The sequence below is a fragment of the Sorghum bicolor genome, chromosome 1 (genome assembly GCF_000003195.3).
Source record: "Sorghum bicolor cultivar BTx623 chromosome 1, Sorghum_bicolor_NCBIv3, whole genome shotgun sequence".
Classification (NCBI taxonomy): Eukaryota; Viridiplantae; Streptophyta; class Magnoliopsida; order Poales; family Poaceae; genus Sorghum; species Sorghum bicolor.
The window spans coordinates 63705773-63728406 of NC_012870.2; the positions used below are offsets into that span (position 1 = coordinate 63705773).

General features: G+C 39.7%; 2 protein-coding genes across 2 annotated transcripts; both read left to right on the forward strand.

The window, feature by feature from the left end:
- LOC8077102 (probable inactive heme oxygenase 2, chloroplastic) lies at positions 933–6238 on the forward strand. The gene is made up of 4 exons (XM_002465125.2): positions 933–1497; positions 4065–4288; positions 5511–5618; positions 5694–6238. Exons 1-4 carry the CDS (start codon positions 939–941, stop codon positions 5784–5786), a joined length of 984 nt encoding a protein of 327 aa, XP_002465170.1. The 5' UTR covers positions 933–938; the 3' UTR covers positions 5787–6238.
- Positions 8377–10599, forward strand: LOC8080444 (60S ribosomal protein L37-3). The gene is made up of 4 exons (XM_002465126.2): positions 8377–8512; positions 8599–8734; positions 10106–10207; positions 10318–10599. The coding sequence occupies exons 1-4, from the start codon at positions 8510–8512 to the stop codon at positions 10359–10361; spliced, it is 285 nt and encodes a 94-aa protein (XP_002465171.1). The 5' UTR covers positions 8377–8509; the 3' UTR covers positions 10362–10599.

Sequence of the window (22634 nt, forward strand, 5' to 3'; positions counted from 1 at the left end):
GGTGTTGTGACAATGTTGTGTGTGTCACATGTTGAGGTCGTAAGGTGTGTTTAATATCGACCAGTACCACACCTGGGCACGCCCGAATTAAAGTGCGGTGAGCCACAATTAGGGTAGCGTTTCTGCGCCAAACTTTGTGGTGTGTTTCTTTTTGTGAGATTCCGTGGCTGATGCAGTTAAAGCCGTAGCCAAATAATAACTGCGGTGGACGTGGCTTTATCACATTCGTGGCGTGGCCGTTTTACGGCAGTAAAAATTTGCTTATTACATATGTTATTTTAGTTTTGTTGCCTTTGGTTTTCGAAGTTTTTTTCTTTGTTACTTCGTTGTGTTATTCAATCTAGTCTTTTAAATACAATCAACAACTCTTTTTGTCTGTTTTTTAAAATAATTCATCCAGCAAAGGGCGCATGTCGCTGCAAGAGTTGGAGTATCTTTGTGAAAATTGTGTATTGTGACATGAAGAAAAATGAAATTAGTCGCTCGACAAGTGTCACATGACATCTTAGATTTTATGGTGTACCAATACAAAGACATGCTGAGGTCTTTGAGATCGTTTTGAATTAACAACGGTAGACAAATCGAAGGTAGAATTTCCTATGCAAAATTTACTAGTAGGTAGTGTGTGCAAATTGTACTAATTGGATAGTATTTTATTTCAAGAATGGAATTTTAAGCTGAATTTGTTTGATAAACCCGATCTAGTTACAGTGACGTGATGCCTGTGGCAAGGTGGTCTAATTTTCTTTACTTAAGACAAAAAAAAAACAGAAAATCTTAAACCTTTCCATTATCTTGATTGAAAAAAAAACAGTAAACACGCACCAAACTCGCATCTCATTGCATGACGTACTTTGTTGGACTACCTCAGTCACTAGCTGTATCGCCTATTCGCCTTGCCTAACGGATAACCAACCCCCCCTCAAACGGTTAAACCCATGCCGCTAATCGCCGCCGCAGCCTCGGCGGTCGCGCCGCCCCCACCCCGGCGAGTGGTGGCTCCCCTCCGCTCCCTCAGCACTCGTAGACCCGGAATCCTAGCCCTAACTGTCACCTGCTGCTCCCCCTCCCCTCCGCCCCCTGTCGTCGCTGCGGAGGCGCCTGCGCCTGCGCCGCCACAGGAAGCGAAGCCGAAGCCGAAGCCGCGGCGGTACCCGAAGCAGTACCCCGGCGAGTCGGTGGGCGTCGCCGAGGAGATGCGCTTCGTCGCCATGCGCCTGCGCAACCCCAAGCGCACCACCATAAAGGACAAGGCGGGGACGGAGAACGCGGACGCGGGGGCGTCAGAGGACGAGGACGAGGAGGAGGAGGAGGAGGAGCAGGAGGAGGAGGACGGCGGCGGCGGCGTGAAGGAGGAGCACGAGAAGGAGGAGGAGGGCGAGCTAGAGGCAGGGGAGTGGATGCCCAGCATGGAGGGGTTCGTCCGCTACCTGGTGGACAGCAAGCTCGTCTTCGGAACCATTGAGCGGGTCGTCGCCGAGTCCACCGACGTCGCCTGTGAGTCACGGTTCTCTTCCTCCATTCTTTGTCATGAGTGCCATTTTGGTTAATTGTCGTGGCTTGTGATTTTCGTCAATTAGAATTTCGGTCTCGGTCTGTGATTTGCATATGTGCTTCACTGGTTTTGCGTGTATGTTGGCTGTATTAGTGCATTTGGATGCTTTGCCTGTACATAAGTAGTAGTACATTGCTCTGATGAGACTGTCATTGTCACCTCTGTGAAAGGATTGCTAGTTGAAGATATGTTCTATTCAGGGAAGCAATTGTAACCGGTATAGAGGGCTACCTCTGATCCCGTATCCTTTCTCACATTTTCTTCTCTTGGTATATGGTATCATAATCAGACATGGATATTGCCAGAACACTGATAGTTTCCCTAACAAATATATAGCAAATGCATGATAAGCCAAATGTGGATGGTGACGATCACAATTACTTATTCGAATATATTGCACATGTACTGATTATTCAAAAACTCAACATATAAGACAAATTTAGCAATATAGAGTGAGCAGTTCAAGACGACACCCCAAAAGTTCTGTAAACTTAGCTAAATGACTTAGTGTTGTAACCTATTGCCTTTCCTCTTTTTAGAGGAAGCTATAACTGTTCCTAGATGTAGTTGTCTAGACCCTGGTACAAGCTATAGAGGCACCATTGCCCATGGGTGCTGGGTGAGCTTGTTAGGTTGCTGGGTGTTGGCAATGAATTGGACAGTATCCTTGTACTTCCTCAATAGCTCTAATCCCCATGGATGCATCTTCATGGCTAAGAAGTAAGAACTACTCCCTCCGTACTCATAAAGAAAGTCGTTTTGGACAAGGTTTGAGTCAAACATTGGGAATATAAATCATGAATAACTTTTAAGTTGTTGAGTTTGGAAATGTGAAAACCATATGAATAGATTTGTCTTGAAAAATACTATCATAAAAATATACATATACCACTTTTTGATAAATATTTTTATAAAGACAAGGAGTCGAAGTTAGGCTTTGGAAACCATGTCGCTGTCCTAAACGACTTCCTTTGTGAGTACAGAAGGAGTATCTATTCTGTTTGCACATCTCGTTCTATTAGATTTGACTACAATATCACATCTTGTTCTATTAGATTTTGAAGGAGAATATAATTGGTGGAATATTGGATATATTGCATTGGGCCTCATGGGCTGATTAGATAGGGTACATAGGACTAACACCTTATGTAGGTAAACAGTATGGTACTGTTCCTATTTACTCTAACATCCTCCCGCAGTCATAGTGGGAGCGCTACACTGATAAGTAACATCCCCCCGCAGTCATAACAGTCGATGCGCCGCGTATGCTGTGGCGGAGAAGAAGCCAATGAATCCTCATGCAAGGCAGTAGCCCTTTGTGCCGATGTCGAGGTAGCTGAGCGTAACGGCACAGTAGCCGTGGTCGAAGAAGCCGTGCTGAAGATGGCCGAGGTCGACGTAGTTGTGGTTGGGTTGCGTGTCGATGGAGCTGCAGGCGCACAAGGGGCGCCATGGTAAGCTTTGATACCATGAAGGAGAATATAATTGGTGGAATATTGGATTATTACATTAGGCCTCATGGTCTGATTATATAGGGTACATAGGACTAACACATTATGTGGGTACACAATATGGTACTATTCTTATTTACTCTAACAGATTTGACTACAATATCACATCTTGTTCTATTATATTTTACTAGAATATCGCATCTCGCTCTATTAGATTTGACTACAATATATGTTTCCACAACTGGAATGGATAGGGTACACTCGGAGTCTGATATTGATAATTGGAGTGCCTTCTGCAGCACCGAGTTGAGTCTAATATTGATGATAGGAGTGCCTTCTGTAGCATCGAGTTGAGTCTAATATTGATAATAGGAGTGCCTTCTGTACCATCGAGTTGGAGATACGCTGCAAACCATGCAATGTGTGACATATCCTGGAGTTCAGTTTGTAGCATTGTGTGGTACATGTGGTATTCCAATCCAAATTTGTGATAGCTAGACAGCAATGTCAATGCCTCAATGGCTTACCTAGAGTAAGATTTGTTACACCATGTGGTATTTCTATATTGGTGTTTTCACTGGCAAATGGTGTAAGGTGCATTCTGAGCAATGAAATGTTCTTGAGTTCTCTGTGTAGTGACTATCATACTGTTCACTCTTTCCTTAGGATACCCGGAATGTAGATGGCAGGTCATAACAGTAAACAATTACTTGGAAGGTGTTACCATGTTGGTGCACTTGAGCTCTTGAGCATATCTACAAAGATCTCTCATCTCTGCATGTGTTTTAGTCAAATGTCTTGTTTCAAACCTTGCCAAACAGAAAATGTTGTTTGAAAACAATCATGGCATCCTTCCTTGTCTGCCAAGCACCTCAATTAAGTGCTTAACAAGTGCATAATTTGCATGAATCTTCCAAACATTTTATGGCATAAGTTTAAGGCTCAAAGCTCACAGTATTGCAAATCTGGATCTACCTCCTGAGGGAAAAAACAATCAAATGACTAAAACATAAGTGGCAGCTAATTACTTGCATATAATTAATTTAATGTTCATTCAGATGTTTACTTCAGGAAAAGTGGTTTGGAGCGTTCAGCTAGCATTTCAAAAGATTTGGAGTGGTTCAGAAAACAAGGGATCGCAATCCCAGAGCCAAGTACTTCAGGATCAACTTATGCAGCTTATCTGACTGAACTGGCTGAAAGCAACGCTCCTGCATTCCTCTCCCATTATTACAATATCTATTTTGCACATATAACTGGAGGTGTGGCAATAGGCAATAAGGTAACACACTGTCTGTACCTGATACAATCTTCAGTATATTGCTTTTCAAGTTTAATGTCACTTATCCATGACATTGCCAGTATGCTAAAATATAGATATGGCAATTATAAATTTCTTATCTAGATATGAAAAGTTTATGTTCTTCCAATTTGCAGTTATATGAGATCATTTAGCTTTTCCTACCATTGCAATGCAGTTGAACTGTTCAAGAAATGCCAATGTTTTCCCCCTGGAACATATAATCTTGGTTCTGACATGAACCATATAGTTGCAACATAACCTATATTTTCTATGGCATTTGACACTCTATTAAGGTGGCCATTATTGTATTCTGAGACATTAGGGCCTGCCAATTGAAATTGGCTGACCTCCACATGTAATTGGCTTGGCTCACCCGCCTTTCAGAGCTCAGGCTGATAACTGTCATCCTTCATTTTTTTTCTCGAACATGCAGGAGAGACATATGTGGTATTAAAAAGAGAGAGAAAACGGTCCCTTACAACACAACCCCCTTACTCACAAAGGAAATAAGATGGGGCAGAAATATCAAGAAGATCACCTGGTTTCGCACCACAAAAACGACCCAAACCTGGACTAGTGAAGCTAGTCCTAACCCATGACCTATGCTAGGGCTAAGCACCATGAACTAAATTCATCTTCGATACCATCCTCCATTGAAACACTGGGGTTGAGAGTTTGTAAATAGAGCCACTGGGGTTGAGAGTTTCTAAATAGAGGTGGAATTTAGGAAGGCAATGCCATGACAAGTGAAAACACTTCTCTTAATGAGAAGTCGACTCCTCTGGTAAAACTATGGAGGTGATGACCAGCAAGTCTAGGTGCAAAAGAACCAACTGGGCCATGTGAACCTGGGGGGCATCTAGATTATGCTGGCCCAAGTTTGGGTGGGCCACATGCTAGGTTGCTTCTAGCCTTGTAAGGGTACATCGCTGAGAAATTTATGAGTTTGGTGCATTGTATGTACCTGATGCGTTGTTTCACAATTTTTGGGGCTGCTGGTATGCTGGTAGCCCCCATTGAGGTCCACCTATATTTGGCCAAAAAAAGGTTCATCACCATGGTACTGGATATCACCTGCAGTATCACTATCTACTATTTGTGCTACACCTCATCGTGCTCTCTGAGCATATACTGTCTTAGAATTTAGGTAGTGCCTGTGCCCGAATAGAAGCATAGTAAACTGATTTGTGAATTGAAATAGATCTGCAAGAAAATTCTGGAAGGAAGGGAGCTGGAGTTCTACAAGTGGGATACTGATGCTGAACTTCTATTAAAAGATGCCAGGGAGAAGCTGAATGAGCTCAGCAAGGTAGCAATAGATGGTAATTTTTCCCTGATTTCATTAGAGTTTATTCTGACAAGCCCATGGTTTTCTACTGTGCAGCACTGGACTCGGAAGGACAGGAACTTGTGCTTGAAAGAAGCTGCAAAATGCTTCCAGTACTTGGGAAAGATGGTCCGGTTAATCATCTTATGATCTGTTATGATTGTTGGATAAACCCCAGTCTAATCTCACTGCATGCATTATCGGATATATTTTAGAGGACAGAAAAGCTAGAGAGACACTACTATCGCTGCAGGCGTAGTGCAGTTACTTTATGATGGATGTCGAAATGGCAGGCCACAATGGCTTCTTTTTCCGCGTGCATATTAGAGCTGCTGGTTTGATGCATGAGTGAGCCCTTGCTTGCGGCACCTTTGCTTGCTGTTGTGAGGATAGCCTGATGAGCAAGCTGCTGGATCATGCCATCCACGCAGTGATGAGGTCATGAGCAATGGGCTAGCATGCAGGTTAGTTCTGGGAGACCATAAAAATTTCGTCTCTGGTCCCCGAATATTTCACCTGCATTGCTGCGAACAACGATGTATCAGTCTCGAATATATAGCTGTAAACTAGTATATCTGAGTTTTCTTTTATCGTTCCTGACATCTATGTTGAATTGTTGATGCTATGGCCTTGTTTAGTTCCGAAAAATTTTGGGAAATGGACACTGTAGCATTTTCGTTTGTATTTGATAAATATTATCCAATCATGGACTAACTAGGTTCAAAAGATTCGTCTCGTCAATTTCGACCAAACTGTGCAATTAGTTTTTATTTTCGTCTATATTTAATACTCCATGCATGCGTCTAAAGATTTGATGTGATGGGGAATGTGAAAAATTTTGCAAAATTTTCTGGGAAGTAAACAAGGCCTATATTGCTGAGGCCTTGTTTAGATACACCCAAAAATCCAAAACTTTACAAGATTCCCCGTCACATCAAATCTTGCGGCACATGCATGAAGTATTAAATATAGATAAAAAGAATAACTAATTGTACAGTTTACCTGTAAATCACGAGACGAATCTTTTAAGCCTAGTTACTCCATAATTAGACAATGTTTGTCAAATAAAAACGAAAATGCTACAGTGTCAAAATTCCAAAACTTTTTGCATCTAAACAAGCCCTGAGAGTGGCAAATTTTATGTCGTCTGTGCTCAAAATTGCTGACATCCTCTGTCGTTGCTAGTGATGTTGCTCAAAGTGTCAACTGTGCAGGTTCAGGCATAGTTGGATTTGGATGCATTGTTGTTATCTTGGTTTTGCATGGCATGATTGAAAAAAAAACCAAACAGTCTTACTGTGCATGTTTTTTTTTGGTAAAAAAAAGTCTGTTGGGACATTCGCGTGCACAGCTCTTCTGCTGTAGTGGTTCGTAGCAACTTGGGATTGTTTGACTCGGAGATTTCGGGCGGGAGTGAGTAGACGCTTATGTTCGGAGTACATGTTCATCGCAGACCTGTAGTTGTTGCATGGAAAAAACTAAATTCTCAACTTTCAAACTAGACATTTTTACCCTGAACATTCAAAACACCTTCTTGTCCTGGTTTGGAATGGTTTTGAAGATGGTTTTATCTTCTTCCAGTTAAAAAAAGATGGGTAAATACTTGATAAAGTTTTTAAACAACATAAAATATTTTTGTGTTTCTAAAGTTCTAAAAAAATTCTAGAGATAGATGGAGATACAACAAATTTAAATCGCATATTTAGAGCCCATAAAAATATCTCTAGATGCTTTGGAAGAGTAGATTTAGCTCTAAGAAAATAGAAACATATTCATAAAAATCTAGAAAGTTCTCAAATCATTCTAATGGGTATGCCAACATGTTTTGACTTTTTTTGCAACAAAATATTAATAGAACCAACACTAATTTTGTTGCATTCATGCCTTTTGCATCTCATATTATTTACATGTAAGCAAAATTAAAACATAGTTATACATCAATTAGAAATTAGAATATTATGGGAATTTCTTTGTTTTTTCTGGATATTTTCCCATTTTCTAGAGATAAACATATTTTCTAAATTTTCTAAAGTTGCTTTCATAGGCTCTAAAGTTTCAATTGAATTTGTAGTGTCCCAATATATTTATAGAATTTTTTTTGAAATTTTAAAATCTTAGAGACATTTTTTGTGTTTTAGAAAAAAATCTTATCAAGTATTTAGCGAATTTTTCTTTTTGACTAAGGCCTTGTTTAGATACACCTAAAAACCCAAAACTTTACAAGATTCCCCGTCACATCGAATCTTGCGGCACATACATGAAGTATTAAATATAGATAAAAAGAATAACTAATTGCACAGTTTACCTGTAAATCACGAGACGAATCTTTTAAGCATAGTTACTCCATAATTAGACAATGTTTGTCAAATAAAAACGAAAATGCTACAGTGTCAAAATCCAAAAACTTTTTGCATCTAAACAAGGCCTAAAAAGATAAAACCACCTTTAAAACCACTCCAAGTCAAGATAGTGAGGTCATTTTAATGATTTTGAGAGTTTAGATGATAAGATATTTAATTTTGAAGCTTTTAAGGAATAAAATCAGAATACTTAGGTTTAGATAGAATGGACATTTTTCGTGCATGCATGCCGCTGCCTCCATGCGCCCATGGGCCATGTTCCTGCCAGATATGACAGGCTTCAACAAAGCCTGCTCCTTGCTGGTGGGTCCCAGGGACCGATGGGCTGGTCCTATGTAAGAAGGGTAGGGCAAAGACACCCGCTCGGCCCATTTACGGACCAAAAAGCCCAGTGACCAGTGCCGCGTGCGTCCGCCGCTATAAAGCGCTAGGGTTTTCCCACGCCGCCACTACCCCCAACCCGACCACGCCGCGCCTCCGCCTCGAACCCTAGCCGCTCGGAGCAAGGAAGGAATGGTACGTGCGCGCCGCCGCCGCCGCCGCCGATTCTCCGTCCGCCTCCGTCCGCCCGCCCGCTAACGTGCAGTTGTTTTGGCTCGCAGGGGAAGGGTACGGGCAGCTTCGGCAAGCGCCGGAACAAGACGCACACGCTCTGCATCCGCTGCGGCCGCCGTAGCTTCCACCTCCAGAAGAGCACCTGCTCCTCCTGCGGCTACCCCGCCGCTCGCATCCGCAAGTGTAAGATCCGCCTCCCCGCTTCCTCTCTCTCTTCGTCCGAATTCCCCGCTGCTAGATCTAGCCAGTTTTAGTGTTACCCTGTGCTGTTTTGCCCTGTTTGTAATATGTTGCTCCGTGGAATATATCTAGATGGCTGAACAGTGTGATATGGTATGTTTTGTTATGAACTTAAAACTGGATGGGCTTTTGAACGTTGTCACATATGTAGTAGGTTTCGTGCTTTTAGTTTTGTATGCATATCTGTTTATCATTATGCTACCGGCTTATGTGCTTCCTGCTTTATGTGCTGCTGAATTTGTTCCTGCGGGAAATGATGAAGAAAACATTGGTCCGTGTTTCTGAATATACTTGACTGACAGCAATGTTTTACAAGCTTGATCCCAGTGTGCTAATTGCTGAATTTGCGGTACTTTAGAACAGTTGATTCGTATGAACCATATTATATTGTGCTACTGTTCACGCCTTGTGTGTTTGGGCATTGCCCTCATCTAGAAACCTCATTGTATGCACTCTTCTGTAATATGTTGAACCCTGAGTTTGTTTACTACCTACTGAATGGAAGCTATGATGAACCATGAAAATTCTATTCGCATGTCAGACTTCAGAGATGCCTTGGCATTAATGAGAAGATGTTTCATGTTCTGAGCAGCGAGCATCTGTCTACTAATTTCCGTTTTTTATGGGTTATACTGGTTGCTTGTATTTCAACACAAATATTTTGGCTTACCTCCTTTGTTGGAGTTTTTCGTCACATTTTCTTGCGTGAGTTTGCACCACATTTAAGCACTTCTGTTGCCTGCTTCCACTGTCGACTCGTGATTGGAGTTATTCACCTATGATTCCTAAGTTTAAGTCTGATGATTCTGTCTTAATATCCTTGTACTCTGTATTATGAACAGCATTATACTAAACAAAAAAATGATTGTCACTGTTCTCTTTGAAAAAATTCAAGCATTTAGTAATTGAGCCTCATAGCACTCTTTTTCTTGCCAAGTTTTTTTTCTTGCCTGTTTCCCTGGTCAGATGATGAGTATTTAACTGCAACAATATGATGGGACTATTCTCCTGTGATTCCTTCGTTTTAAGTCTCTGATGACCCACCACATTTTTTTTTGATTTTCTTTGCATTCTGTCTCTCTGTCTTGTGATTTTGCCTTCTCAGTGCCTTGCATATTTCTGCTTCATTTGTTTGTCTCATGGGTTTAGGTTTTCAATGGTAGTTTGGTTTCTAAGCAATTGAACTGCATTGACTGGAAATCCTGTAAATTGTAGACCGAGTTTTAGGATCGTAAGCTGTGTTCGATTCAACTTCCTATGCCTTGCTTCTAACCTGACTTAACTCAATGTTAACATAGTGGTCCATGATTTCAGATAACTGGAGTATTAAGGCCATCAGGCGCAAGACAACTGGTACTGGAAGGATGAGGTACATGCGACACGTGCCTCGCCGTTTCAAGAGCAACTTCAGAGAAGGTACCTTTCTTTTGTTGCTAATGATCCTTACATTTTGACTGGGGAATTCTCATCTTTATTTGTCAAACCTGATTGGCTTAATTTGATTGGTTTTGTTAACCTCAATCCAGGGACTGAGGCTGCCCCAAAGAAGAGTGCTGCTGCTGCCAACTAAGTCTGGATTTTGCCATCAAGAACCTGAAAAGCATTGTACTTCTGAACTATTTAGCCCTAATGCTATGGAAGTATGGTTTATAGTGCTTTGAATTAAAGTCAGACGCCCCTGGTGGTTTGTATCTTTTTTTGGTGATGAGTATGGTTTATTTGTTATCCCAGTTCGATGCTCATTCAATTGTCTTTGTCTACGTTTACCGAGTTGATAAATACAGTGGGCGATGATTTCTCTGGTGGCATCTATTATCCTGGCAATCCGAAAGCACACGCAAATTTGCTAAAAGCATTATCCAAATCTTTTTAAATGATTTGTGTGAGGAAATGATGAAAGGCCATGATAAGCACTGGCAGTAAGGGTCCTTTAAAGTAATAAGTTGTTAAGAATATTGTGTCTGCAACAGGCCGCACCTCGTCAGGTGGTCGCTCTTCTTCGAGGAGGTTAGCGGTGACCCCTCTGGCCCTCTGTGCCTCCATAACGGCCGCATTGTGTGCAGATATTCGAGTACTAGCGTGACTCGGGCCAGTACACGTGGATTCTGCAAGAGAACTCCACGCGGCACTCCTTTGAACTCACTTGAAAATGCTTGTATGGTGCTTAGGCCTTGTTTAGTTGGCAAAATGAAAAGCTTGCATGGTGCTCTTCGGTCATGCGACATGTCCTGAAAGCAAATAAAATGGGCGTCGAAAACCTTGGTGCTCTTCTTCAAGCGGTTGTTGACATGGATACTGATGGCATTTCTGCTAGTGGTACGGTGCGCACAATGTATGCTAACTGCTAAGAAAGAGTATGCTGAGTCAATATTGAACATGATGAATCTGTCATGTTTTGCGCAGACCATGAGTGCTTGTGAGGGTGGACGACTTCCCACTAGTTCTGATGAACCGCAGGCAGCTTTGGATGATGGGAGTAATAAGCAATGCGCCCCAGCAATTCCCAAGTAAAGCATTCACCTTCGATACATTGCTTTTTGTTATCAAAATTCACATTTATATGTGTTTTGCCTTGTGCCCCGGCAGTTCTGAAGTAAGCCATGATTCTGAACTCACTCAATGCTATTACAACACAGATCGTCGCAAATGATGGACGATATTCTCATGTGGAAGCAATGGAAAGCTAAGTGTTTGTCATATTTGCTCGATGAGCGAACCATTCGGGTTTTGTCTGGAGCTAGTTTGATTTTTAAGGCTCCGAAAGAGCAGTGGATCAAAGTGTTTGAGCCCTGAAAAAGTATAGCAGAATCGTGTCATAATGGTCTTGTCGAAACCATGGTAACTACTCATCTTTTGGCCTTCAACTGTATACACTTCTAGTATATAAACTTCCTACATTGTCACATAAACATGTGTGTGTTATCTTCGTAGGAGCTATGCTTGCTGGGTTCGATTACAAGGCGATGGGACACATCGATGGAGGGCTTCATATCGCACACTTTCTGTTTCATTCCTATATCCAAGAAGTACGCTGATCTGCATATGTGCCTTCATGGAACTTCTCAGGAGAGATTCCCTTGACAAACATCTTAATTTGGAGGTTTTCCCTGTTTTGGACTTATATCATGTTAATAGTTTGCCAAATATTCTGTATGTTGGAAACTTTAACTCAATGAGAAAATTTTGAAATATGGGGATTGCACCCCCGCTCAACCCACCAGTAGGTACCTGTACATCTTAAGAATAAATTCAGGAAGGTTCACCTAAATACCAAACACTGTTATGTGCCTTGTGCGAACTATCAAGGGTGCTTCTGTGAATCCTCAATGTCCTTCTGTAACTAAAATCTGTGGAGGGCCTATGATCAAACTCCTCTGCCAGAACCTGTAATGAGTTGTATACCAAATCGGGTCTTCGGTTACTGGAACTGTGCTTACACATGTGAGTTTGTGACAGAAAACTGAAACAAAACCATATTTTGATGAAAGCTCTAATGCTCTATCCTTAGTCTACATTCAACAATGGTAAATAACATTATCGAAACCAATAACTTTTCATACTGCCCTTGGTCTAGTTTGACGTACATCTGATGCTCGATTAATTTAAACAATGCTTGAGTCAGCGAACTAGTTCATATAACCTTTACATACTAATACTTACTTTCTGAATCCATGTTCTTTGTGTTCATTTGGATTAGCATATGTCATTTTTATTCATTTCGTAATATATCTAATCAACTTGGACCCTTCAACTGACCCATGAATCCTGGTCAGGTTTCGGAACACTTACTGATAAGAAAATTTGACACACTATGTTGGGCCTTCTGATATGTTTTAATCTACAAAAAAAAAATCTTTGGAACCAACTAATAATAGTTTTATTAGTTACAATTAGCATGCCTTTCACAGATCTCTCAGGAAATAAAATGCATAATGGGCCTGTCACAACTCACAATAACAAATGTTGGCAAAAGGGCATATATTTTTAATCTTGGTATCTACAATGTTTTGTTTTCTCAGACCTCCTGAAATAGTTTACCTTTAATAGGAGATGAGTCACATTTCAATTTCCTGTGTTAGTTATGATGTGTTAATGTTTACTGTTTCTGAGTTTTTCAGAAAGTGTATGAAGAGGAGATGAAATAGATCAACATGTTTCGGAGGTGTGCTCATAAGATTAGGGTTTACGTACGTGTGTTTATAGGGTAAATGTGCGTACGTATTGACCGGCTACGTCTATAGTTTGCAAAAAAAAAACTATAAGTTATTCTTCATAATTGCAGCTGCTCCTTTTCTCAGATTTCAAATGAGATACTAATTAAGGTCTTGTTTAGATACAAAATCTTTTTGAATTTTAATACTGTAACACTTTTATTTGTATTTGACAAACATTATCTAATCATGGACTAACTGGATTTAAAAGATTCGTCTCGCGATTTACAGATAAATTATATAAATAATTATTTTTTACATCTATATTTAATACTTTATGTATATGCCGTCGTAACTTTTAGTTTTTTAAGCTCCCATCGTTTTTGTACCGGCCGACCATGTAGCGCGCCCTGAGAATGGGTCGCGGCGGGAAACACGCGGCCACGCCGTACGTAGCCGCCTTCGATTGTCGACGCCGGATCGCATCGCATGCGACGCCGAGCGTCGGTATCGGTACGGCCTTCCATTGTCTCCGCCGCGAGCGTCGGTATGGGTACGGTGCCGGTCCGCGCGCACTCCACGACTCCAGGGCTTCTCAAAAGTGAAAAGTTTTCGATACTGTAGCATTGTTGTTTGTTTGTGATAAATATTATCCAATCATAGACTAACTAGGATCAAAAAATTTGTCTCGTGATTTACAACTAAACTGTATAATTAGTTTTTGTTTTCGTCTATATTTAATGTTTAATGCATGTGCCACAAAATTCGATGTGATGGAGAATCTTGAAAACTTTTTAGTTTTCATGGTGAACTAAACAAGGCCCAGGTAGCTAGGTTCCACGAACTCGATTCTGGGTAGGACCCACAGCGATTCCGTGCACGGCAAATGGTCTAAGGACTTGCATACTCTGCTTCGAATTTAACTTAATTCATAAAAAATATATACAATATTTATTTTTTTAAAATAAATTTTATTAAAAAAAATTAGATTCAAAGATCTATATAACGTTACTAACTATTATGTAACATAAATATTATTATTTTTAATATATATTTAGTTAAATTTGTTTTTTAAAAAACGTAAATGATAGATATTTAAAGGCAGACAGAGTATATGCTACCACTCCTCTCATCGGGTGCATACACTTAGGGGGTGATTGGTTGTCTGAAGCAGACGGTGCAAAGAGCCATCCAGGTCGAAACGATGCATTTTGCTTGTGTTTGGTTACTCTGCTCGCACGAAATCGATGCACGAGACCGTTCATTAGAGTATATCCTCATACAGGAAAAGCGTATGCCCAACTCGAACTTTCCATGTGAGCCTGAACCACTTGGTGTATGATTTGGGCAACCAAACACAGATTGGTGTATGGTTTGGGCATGGCTGAAATCAGCCTGAACCACTGCTCCATCCCAGCTCACCGAGGGAGGAGCAACCAATCACCCCCTTACATACAAAGATGCAAGCGGGCCGCTGTGCAGACGGCCCGCACGTCGCCGCCCTAGCCGCTAAAAGTCTATTTGCGGGTTTAGCAGGTGCTTGTTACTGCTTGTGCCGCTGACTGCGTCATTCAGCAGGCCTTGCAGGAAAGAGCTAGCAGACATGCAAGAGCCTGCAGTAGCCTGATATGTCCATCGACAAAACACTGCACGCGAGAGCTGTCCTGTCACGGGCAGCCGTGACGTCGCTTAGGGACTTGTTTAATTCCTAAAGAAATTTACAATTTTTTTAGATTTTCTGTCACATTAAATATTTAAACGAATGTATTAAATATTAAATATAAATAGAAATAAAAACTAATTGAACAGTTCACATGTAGTTTGCTAGACAAATCTTTTGAGTCTATTTAGTCTATGATTGGATAATATTTATCAAATACAAACTGTTTCGCCGACAAGATCGAGCGAGGGAATGCGCTACCTCCACGAGTCGTTCCGCCCCACTGCCTCGCGAAGAGACCACCGATGACTGCGCTATGCGCCAACTTAGGCCTTGTTTAGTTTTCAAAATTTTTTTAGTTTTGGCTACTGTAGTAGTTTTGTTTTTATTTGATAAATATTGTTCAATCATAGACTAATTAGGCTTAAAAGATTTATCTCACGATTTACAGATAAACTGTATAATTAGTTTTTATTTCTGTTTTTATTTAATACTCTATACATATACCACAAAATTTGATGTGATGAAAAATCTTGAAAAGTTGTTGGTTTTAGGGTGAACTAAACAAGACCTTAGACAAGGATGGTCTGTGTGACCTACACGTCCTGGTCGTTGACGTCGAGATGCTCGGCAACAAGGAAGAGGAACTTGGACGATTCTAACAAGTTGGCAAAATTTTTTGGTTTCGGGTATTGTAGCAATTTCGTTTTTATTTGATAAATATTGTCCAATCCTGAACTAACTAAGTTTAAAAGATCCGTCTCGCAAATTTAAAAAAACTGTGTAATTAGTTTTTTTTGTTTTCGTCTATATTTAATACTTTTTGCATGTGCTGTAAGATTCGACGTGACGAAAAATCTTTTAGATACTTTCTAAGAACTAAACAAGACCTTAGTGTCGAAGCTGATGATGCATTTGACTGGGACCCAACGGCTTCCAAGCGACGTAGGTCATGATGTCCATAGGGGTTGACCGTTGGAGACGAATAGACGATGAGCTACTCCCTCCTCCCAAATTATAAGTTATTCCGAAAATTTTAGAGAGTTAAAGTTTTTCAAGTTTGACTAAATTTATATAGCAAGATAATAATATTTTTAGTATCAATCAAGTATCATTAGATTCTTTGTTAGTTATATTTTCATAGTGTACCTATTTTATAACATAAATCTTTATATTTCTCTCTATATTTTTTGTCAAACTTGAAAATACTTTAACTCTCTAAGATTTTTGAATGACTTATAATTTGGAGCAGAGGGAGTACATGGAATCCAGCGAGTGCTCCGCCAGCACGGCCACGATCTTTCATCCAAACATAAGCCGAAATATCCAACTCGTCTCAAAACAAAGAAAACATAGACGTCCGACGTGGGTGCTCGTGAGACTTGCAGGTATAAGCAGGATTTTGCGGACACTATCAATAACTCAACGGGCTTAGCACTCCCAATGGATAGTTTTTAGAGGTAGTTTCTAAGAGTAATTAATGTCTAATAAAAACTAGTCTTCTCAACCCATAGTTTCTATAGCAATGTCTATTCAAAAGAAAACTTAAATGCATCACAAAATAGAAGTAGATCAATTGTGGCAAGCAATCATACAACCACACTGTGATTGAGAGCTATCCCTTCATCATCAGTCGAAGTAAATGTCAGATGGTGACCAAATGCTCATGCCCGTTCATAGGATTCCGAATTCATGCAATGCAATGCAATTGAAATCGTCTAGTCTGAAAACTCTGGATTACACGTATTAACGTATATACACGTACCCCGCATGCGGTAGCACGATCATTGTGCGGTTGTGACTGACAGGTCTGACGATTTTTGGCCACCTACAGCTGCGGGCGACGAAAGGCATGGGCGACCTCGGACATACACGCCGGTCCGAGGACCCCGGCTGCCTGGAGGTATGACGGCATGGCGTTCGTGAAACTCCGCGCACGCTCGCCTACGATTGGCATGGAGTCGCTGGTGCCTTGTCGTTGTAGCAGCACCACCTCCTCTTCGGATGGTAGCGTGCAACGTCCGTTCGCGCCATGGCTTCCGCTGCGTCCACCGCCGACGAGCTCGAACTCTCAGATCGCATGGAGGACACGAGTGCAGCCAGCAAGAGCGGAGGGATGCAGGAGTGCGTAGGAAAGTTTAGGCGGCAGTGCACCGAAGGATGCAAGCGGAGTGCAGAAACGACTAGAGCAGGAGATCCGAGCGGATAAGGAAGGTCGGCTCGTTTCCTTGAGCATCGGCGCGCGTGAAGACTTCGTTTCTTTGTGAGGAAACGGTTTCTCTATTTCCTCTTCTCTCTCTTTAATATATTCACTGCCATATCAGCAATCTGTTTAGTTGACAAGATAATTAATAAAGATAGAAACCACTATAAATACACCATTAGGACTGCCCTAACCTGCCCCAAACCGCAATAACTAAGCAGGCTACCTGCATTATCCAATACATCTTTCTCGCGGGACGGGCAAAGCGGGCCTGCGGGCAAGCCCGTGCCGCTTGCATCCTGAACAGTATACAATAGTACTACGAGTACTTAGGGCATCTGTAATAGTAGGAACTACTTAGTAGTTATTAGTCCTGAGACAACTTCTCTATTATAATACTAACTTATATAATATAATACACAAATCTTAAAACATGTGCAAGATATAGTTTTTTTTCTTTTTTGTTAAAATATAAAAACATGTTTAAAGCCATCTTAAAAGTCATTGTCGTCGGATACTAGTAGAGTACTTGGAGCCATGGACATGTACCTATCGGTTCGATCGGTTCAATTTTTCAAAAGCGTGCATGGACGGATATATCGGTATCGGAGTAGTAGTTGTCAACGATCCGGGTAGCACGGGTGCATGACTGCATGAGCCAATTGAACAGGTCAAGTGGACCGACGGCACCATGCCGTGCACGTCAAATCATGTCCCCTGCAAGCAAAATTAAACAAACAACCCTAGCTTACCCTCTAGTACACATCCTGTCTAGCTTTCAAAGCAGTCAAACTTTTTTAAAATTTAATTAAAAATATATCAAATTATATCAATAGTTATATGATAAATATTAGTTAAACAAGTAAACTTTTTAAGTTTAACTAAAAATATATTATGAAAATATATTTTATGTTCAATCTAATACATATTATATATGATAAATATTAGTATATATTTAGTCAAACTTAAAAATATTTGACGTCACAGAATGAGACGTGTATTTATTTGTGGACGGAAGGAGTAACTTGTTTATTGGATCACTCGTGGCAATTAAGGCTTTCCACCCAAAAACTTTTCACTCCGTTACATAGAATATTCATAGTTTATATAAAAACCACGAGACAAATCTTTTAAGGTTAACTAGTTTATAATTAATCATAATTGCTACATTAACACATATGTACTAATAACAGATTAATTAGACATAATAAATTTATCTCGCACTTTGTATGCGAGTTATGTAATTAGTTTTTAAATTAATATCCGAATATTGCTTTCAATATTCCATGAAAGATCCAATATGATACTCAAAAATAAATTCGTCCACAAACTAAAGAAGGCCTAGCTCGGTCTTTTTAGTTGGTGAAATTTTTTAAGTTTGATTACTATAACATTTTTATTTATATTTGACAATTATTGTCCAGTCATAGACTATTAGGCTCAAATGATTCGTCTCGTAAATTACAGACAAACTATATAATTAATTATTTATATTTATATTTAATACTCCATGCATTTGCTATAAGATTCAATGTGATAAAAAATATTAAAAAGTTTTTGGATTTAGGGTGGAACTAATTGCGTCGTTGAGAAAAACCTACCGATGCGCTGCCGCGTAGCTCTGCTTGGCCCCGGCCCAAAAACTCCAACTTGCAGATAGTCATAGAAAGTACTATTTGTCTGATTTATTATGAGAAAAAAATAATATTAGTAGATTTGACTGATAAACTCAAACAAGGTCTGGCACATTCATGCCTAGCTAGCTTCACATAAATAATTATGTTAAGTACAATATTCTGCGCCTGGCTCTCGGCCCACACCTTCCAACCATGGTTAAGTGTGGTGCTCCATTAATTAAGGCCTTGTTTAGATGTAATTTTTTTTGAAATTTGATATTATAGCACTTTCGTTTGTATTTAACAAGCATTGTCTAAACATGGACTAACTAAACTCAAAAGATTCGTCTCGTAATTTACAGGTAAACTGTGCAATTAGTTATTTTTATCTATATTTAATACTTCATTTATGCATCTAAAAATTCGATATGATGAAGAATCTTGTAAACTTTTGAAATTTTAGTTACATCTAAACAATAAGATATTATCATCGGATGCGATCCGACAGTAGTGTCTAGCATATGCACCTTGATGATGGTAATAAAAGTACAAGGATCTAGCGTAGCGTGGCGTTCACTCCACACCTGTTTTGTGCTGCCCTGCATTGCTCCGGTCCCAGCCCATATGATCACGAATCCATTTGCTACGATCGGATTAGTACAAACAAAAAAGTCTGTTCGTCATCCTCTACTACTGCCTGTAGTAATAAAATACATGCTCGTGTACATTGTGCATGTATATATAAACTATGCAATTGATTATTATTATTATTATTATTATTATTATTATTATTATTATTATTATTATTATTATTATTATTATTATTATTATTATTATTATTATTATTATTATTATTATTATTATTATTATTATTATTATTATTATTATTATTATTATTATTATTATTATTATTATTATTAATGTTTCATGTATACGCCCTAACATTCGATGTGGTAAGAAATTTAATTTTCTTTTGCATTTGTTTTTAAACTAAACAAGGCCTTAACATCATGTTTAACCATTCGTTTTATTTAATTTTTTTGTAAATTATAAAATAAATAAATCATTAGTAAAGTATCTTTAATGATGAAATAAATCTTACCAAAATATATACTATTTATGAAAAAATAAATAAGATAAATGATATGTCTCAAATTCTAAAACGAGTACTCGATCTTCTAGGAACATGACACGCGGTCATTGGGTCCTTGAGAGAGAGCTATACGCTGAACTGTGACGACCGAGAGAGGGAGTAGTGTACTACTCCGATCCGTGCACCACAGCCCGACACGCCGAGAGGGACCGTTCACGGCAAACCTCAGCTCCCAGGCCAAACAAATCGTGCGCGTCTTGGACCCTGCTATCCCATCATATATATCATGTGCTCTTAAAAAGTTTAAGAAAAAAAAATATTGCATGGATAGAAAAAACATCATGTGCTCTACTATACTATTTTAGTTTTCTTCTCACATCACATCATTTCCGCGTAAGCATCAGAACAAGCCAAATTTCAACGAAATGAATAGGGTCTTACAATAAAATAGAATGAACAGAGATTGTACAGTGAGAACTAAGAAACAAAAATAATAATAATATAACTTGATTTGGCGCACTGTTTACCTAGATTCACAACCCGCGCATCATGTACATACTGATGTGTTTCTATAAATCACTGTTCATCCTCAAATTTGGCATGACGAAGATGGATGCTTGCATCGTCCATCAGTTCAATTTTCTGTTTAAATTTTCCAAAGCACACTTTTTGATCGGTTCCCTTACTTTTTTAAACGAGAGCATGGGAGCACCTAATAATGGCATGCACGTGAGAGCACAGGATTTCTTACAGCAAAATTTCTATTATCCGCGGCAACTCACATACGCTAAACGAACATTTTTTTTTTTTGACAAAAACGCTAAACGAACATGGTGGCCTAGCTATACCGCCTTGTTTAGTTCAAAAAAATTTTGGGAAATCAACACTGTAACACTTTCGTTTGTATTTGACAAATATTGTTCAATCATGGACTAACTAGGTTCAAAAGATTTATCTCGTCAATTTTGACCAAACTGTGCAATTAGATTTTATTTTCGTCTATATTTAATACTCCATACATGCGTCTAAAGATTCGATGTGACGGGAAATCTGAAAAGTTTTACAAATTTTTTTAGAACTAAACAAGGCCCTAGAACCCCCGGGTCAACCACCTTCCCCTCCCCTCCCCACACCACTCGGGCGACTCGGGTGGCCATCGAGCTGCCGCCGCCCCCACCCTCCTTCCCCACTCCTGCCGCTTCGCCAGCAGGTTGTCGACAACACCAGCACAGCTCATCCGAATGGCGGTGGCGGGGTCTTTCTCGCATGAGGCAGCGTGGTGGTCCATGTGACTGCGGTCTGGTAAGCGGGCACAACTGAGCTATGGCAGCGTGGATGAAAGCCTTAGTTTGGTTTTGAATAATTGATAAAACACAGAGTACTAACCTCTATGTTAAGTATGTAGATTAGATAAGGTTGGTACATACCAAGTGATGTAATTAAAGAAAAACATTAAGAAAAAAGAAAAAAGGAAACAAAAAGACAAAAATAAAATGAACCAAACAAAATAATTAACTATAGTAATAAAAAATAAATAAAATAAGTAAAAACATAGAAAAGTGAAAAGAATGATTTAAAAGAATAAATAGAAGCAAGAAAGGAAAAAAATAAGAAAGGGAGAAGTAAGAAAAGAAAAAAAGAAGTAAAAAGGACAAAGGAATAAAAAGATAAAGTTTTTTTTTAAAAAATAAAAAGAATAATAAAAATAGATAAAAAATCAGGAAATAAAAAATAATGAAGCACAAAATTAAAAAAAGATAAAAAATAAATGAAGCACAAAAAGAATAAAAAGAAAAAGAAAAAAAAAGAAAAGAGAAAGAAGAGAAGAAAAGAAAAGAAAAAAATTACGTTAGCAGTTTCCATATTTGCTGGCCGACACTATGGAAGATTTCGTTTAGTGGAGCGTGGGAAACATCTTCGACGGCGCGGGAAAAATCATCAGCGGAGCGCTCGGGTCTAGCCTTGGCAATGGGTAAATCCCCATCGGTATGGACTCCTCAGACCCATCTCCGTGATAAGAATATGACACTATAGGTATCTCCATATACGGTCATAGGTGGGGGAATTTTCCCAGACCCATATCCGGGTGGATAAATTAGACCCGACGGGTCACCCATACCCGCCAAACATCAGCAATTCACAAGCACCAGTCACGTAGTAGTAATTCACAAGCATTGTCACATAGCCACCTCACCATACACCTGGTAAATAGCAACATAATAATTTCTGCTGCAGCCACTAGTCACAGCACCATAGTAGTTCATGATCCATACAAATCACGTAGTAGAGAGTAGTACTTTGCTAGCACTTACTTAGGGTTTCAGTGTATGGGCTGTCAGTGGACTTATGGCTAGGCTTCTTTAGTTTTGAGTTGGGTATTTTTTACCCATGGGTAAACGGGTATGGGGACTATTAGAACGTCCCCATACCCACGTACCCAATGGGTAAAAGATTTGCTCCGTTTGTGTATCTATGGCTATTAGTTTCACTCCATATTGGTACTCTAATAGAGTAAATACCCGTCGGGTCGCTGGTCATGGGCCTCCATTGACATTTTTACTCGGGTCGGAACATTCGGACATGAAGAATTCCGATGATTTCCGGGGTTGGCTATCTCCCTTGCACCTTAGGCCTTGTTTAGTTCCCAAAAATTTTGCAAAATTTTTCAGATTCTTCGTCACATCGAATCTTTAAACATATGCATAGAGTATTAAATATAGATGAAAATAAAAACTAATTGCACAGTTTGGTCAGAATTGACGAGAAGAATCTTTCGAGCCTAGTTAGTTCATAATTGGACAATATTTGTTAAATATAAACAAAAATGCTACTATTACTATTTTACATAAATTTTTTGAAGTAAACAAGGCCTTAGAAACGCCACGTGCCCGCAGATCGAATTCGGCGAAAAGTCAAGACCGAAGGGTGCCTACAAACTGCAATCAATCGTACCTCCCATATGGTCAAATTGATTGATGATTTGTGCTGGAGACGTTTCCATGTAAAATAAAAGTGTAGAAGAAAACTATTTTTTCTCCACTCGCCAGATCCGATCGTGCTATACATAGGAGGATGGCTACTAGCCTACTACTGTGCTCCTACGTAGTAGCGTCTAGCGTG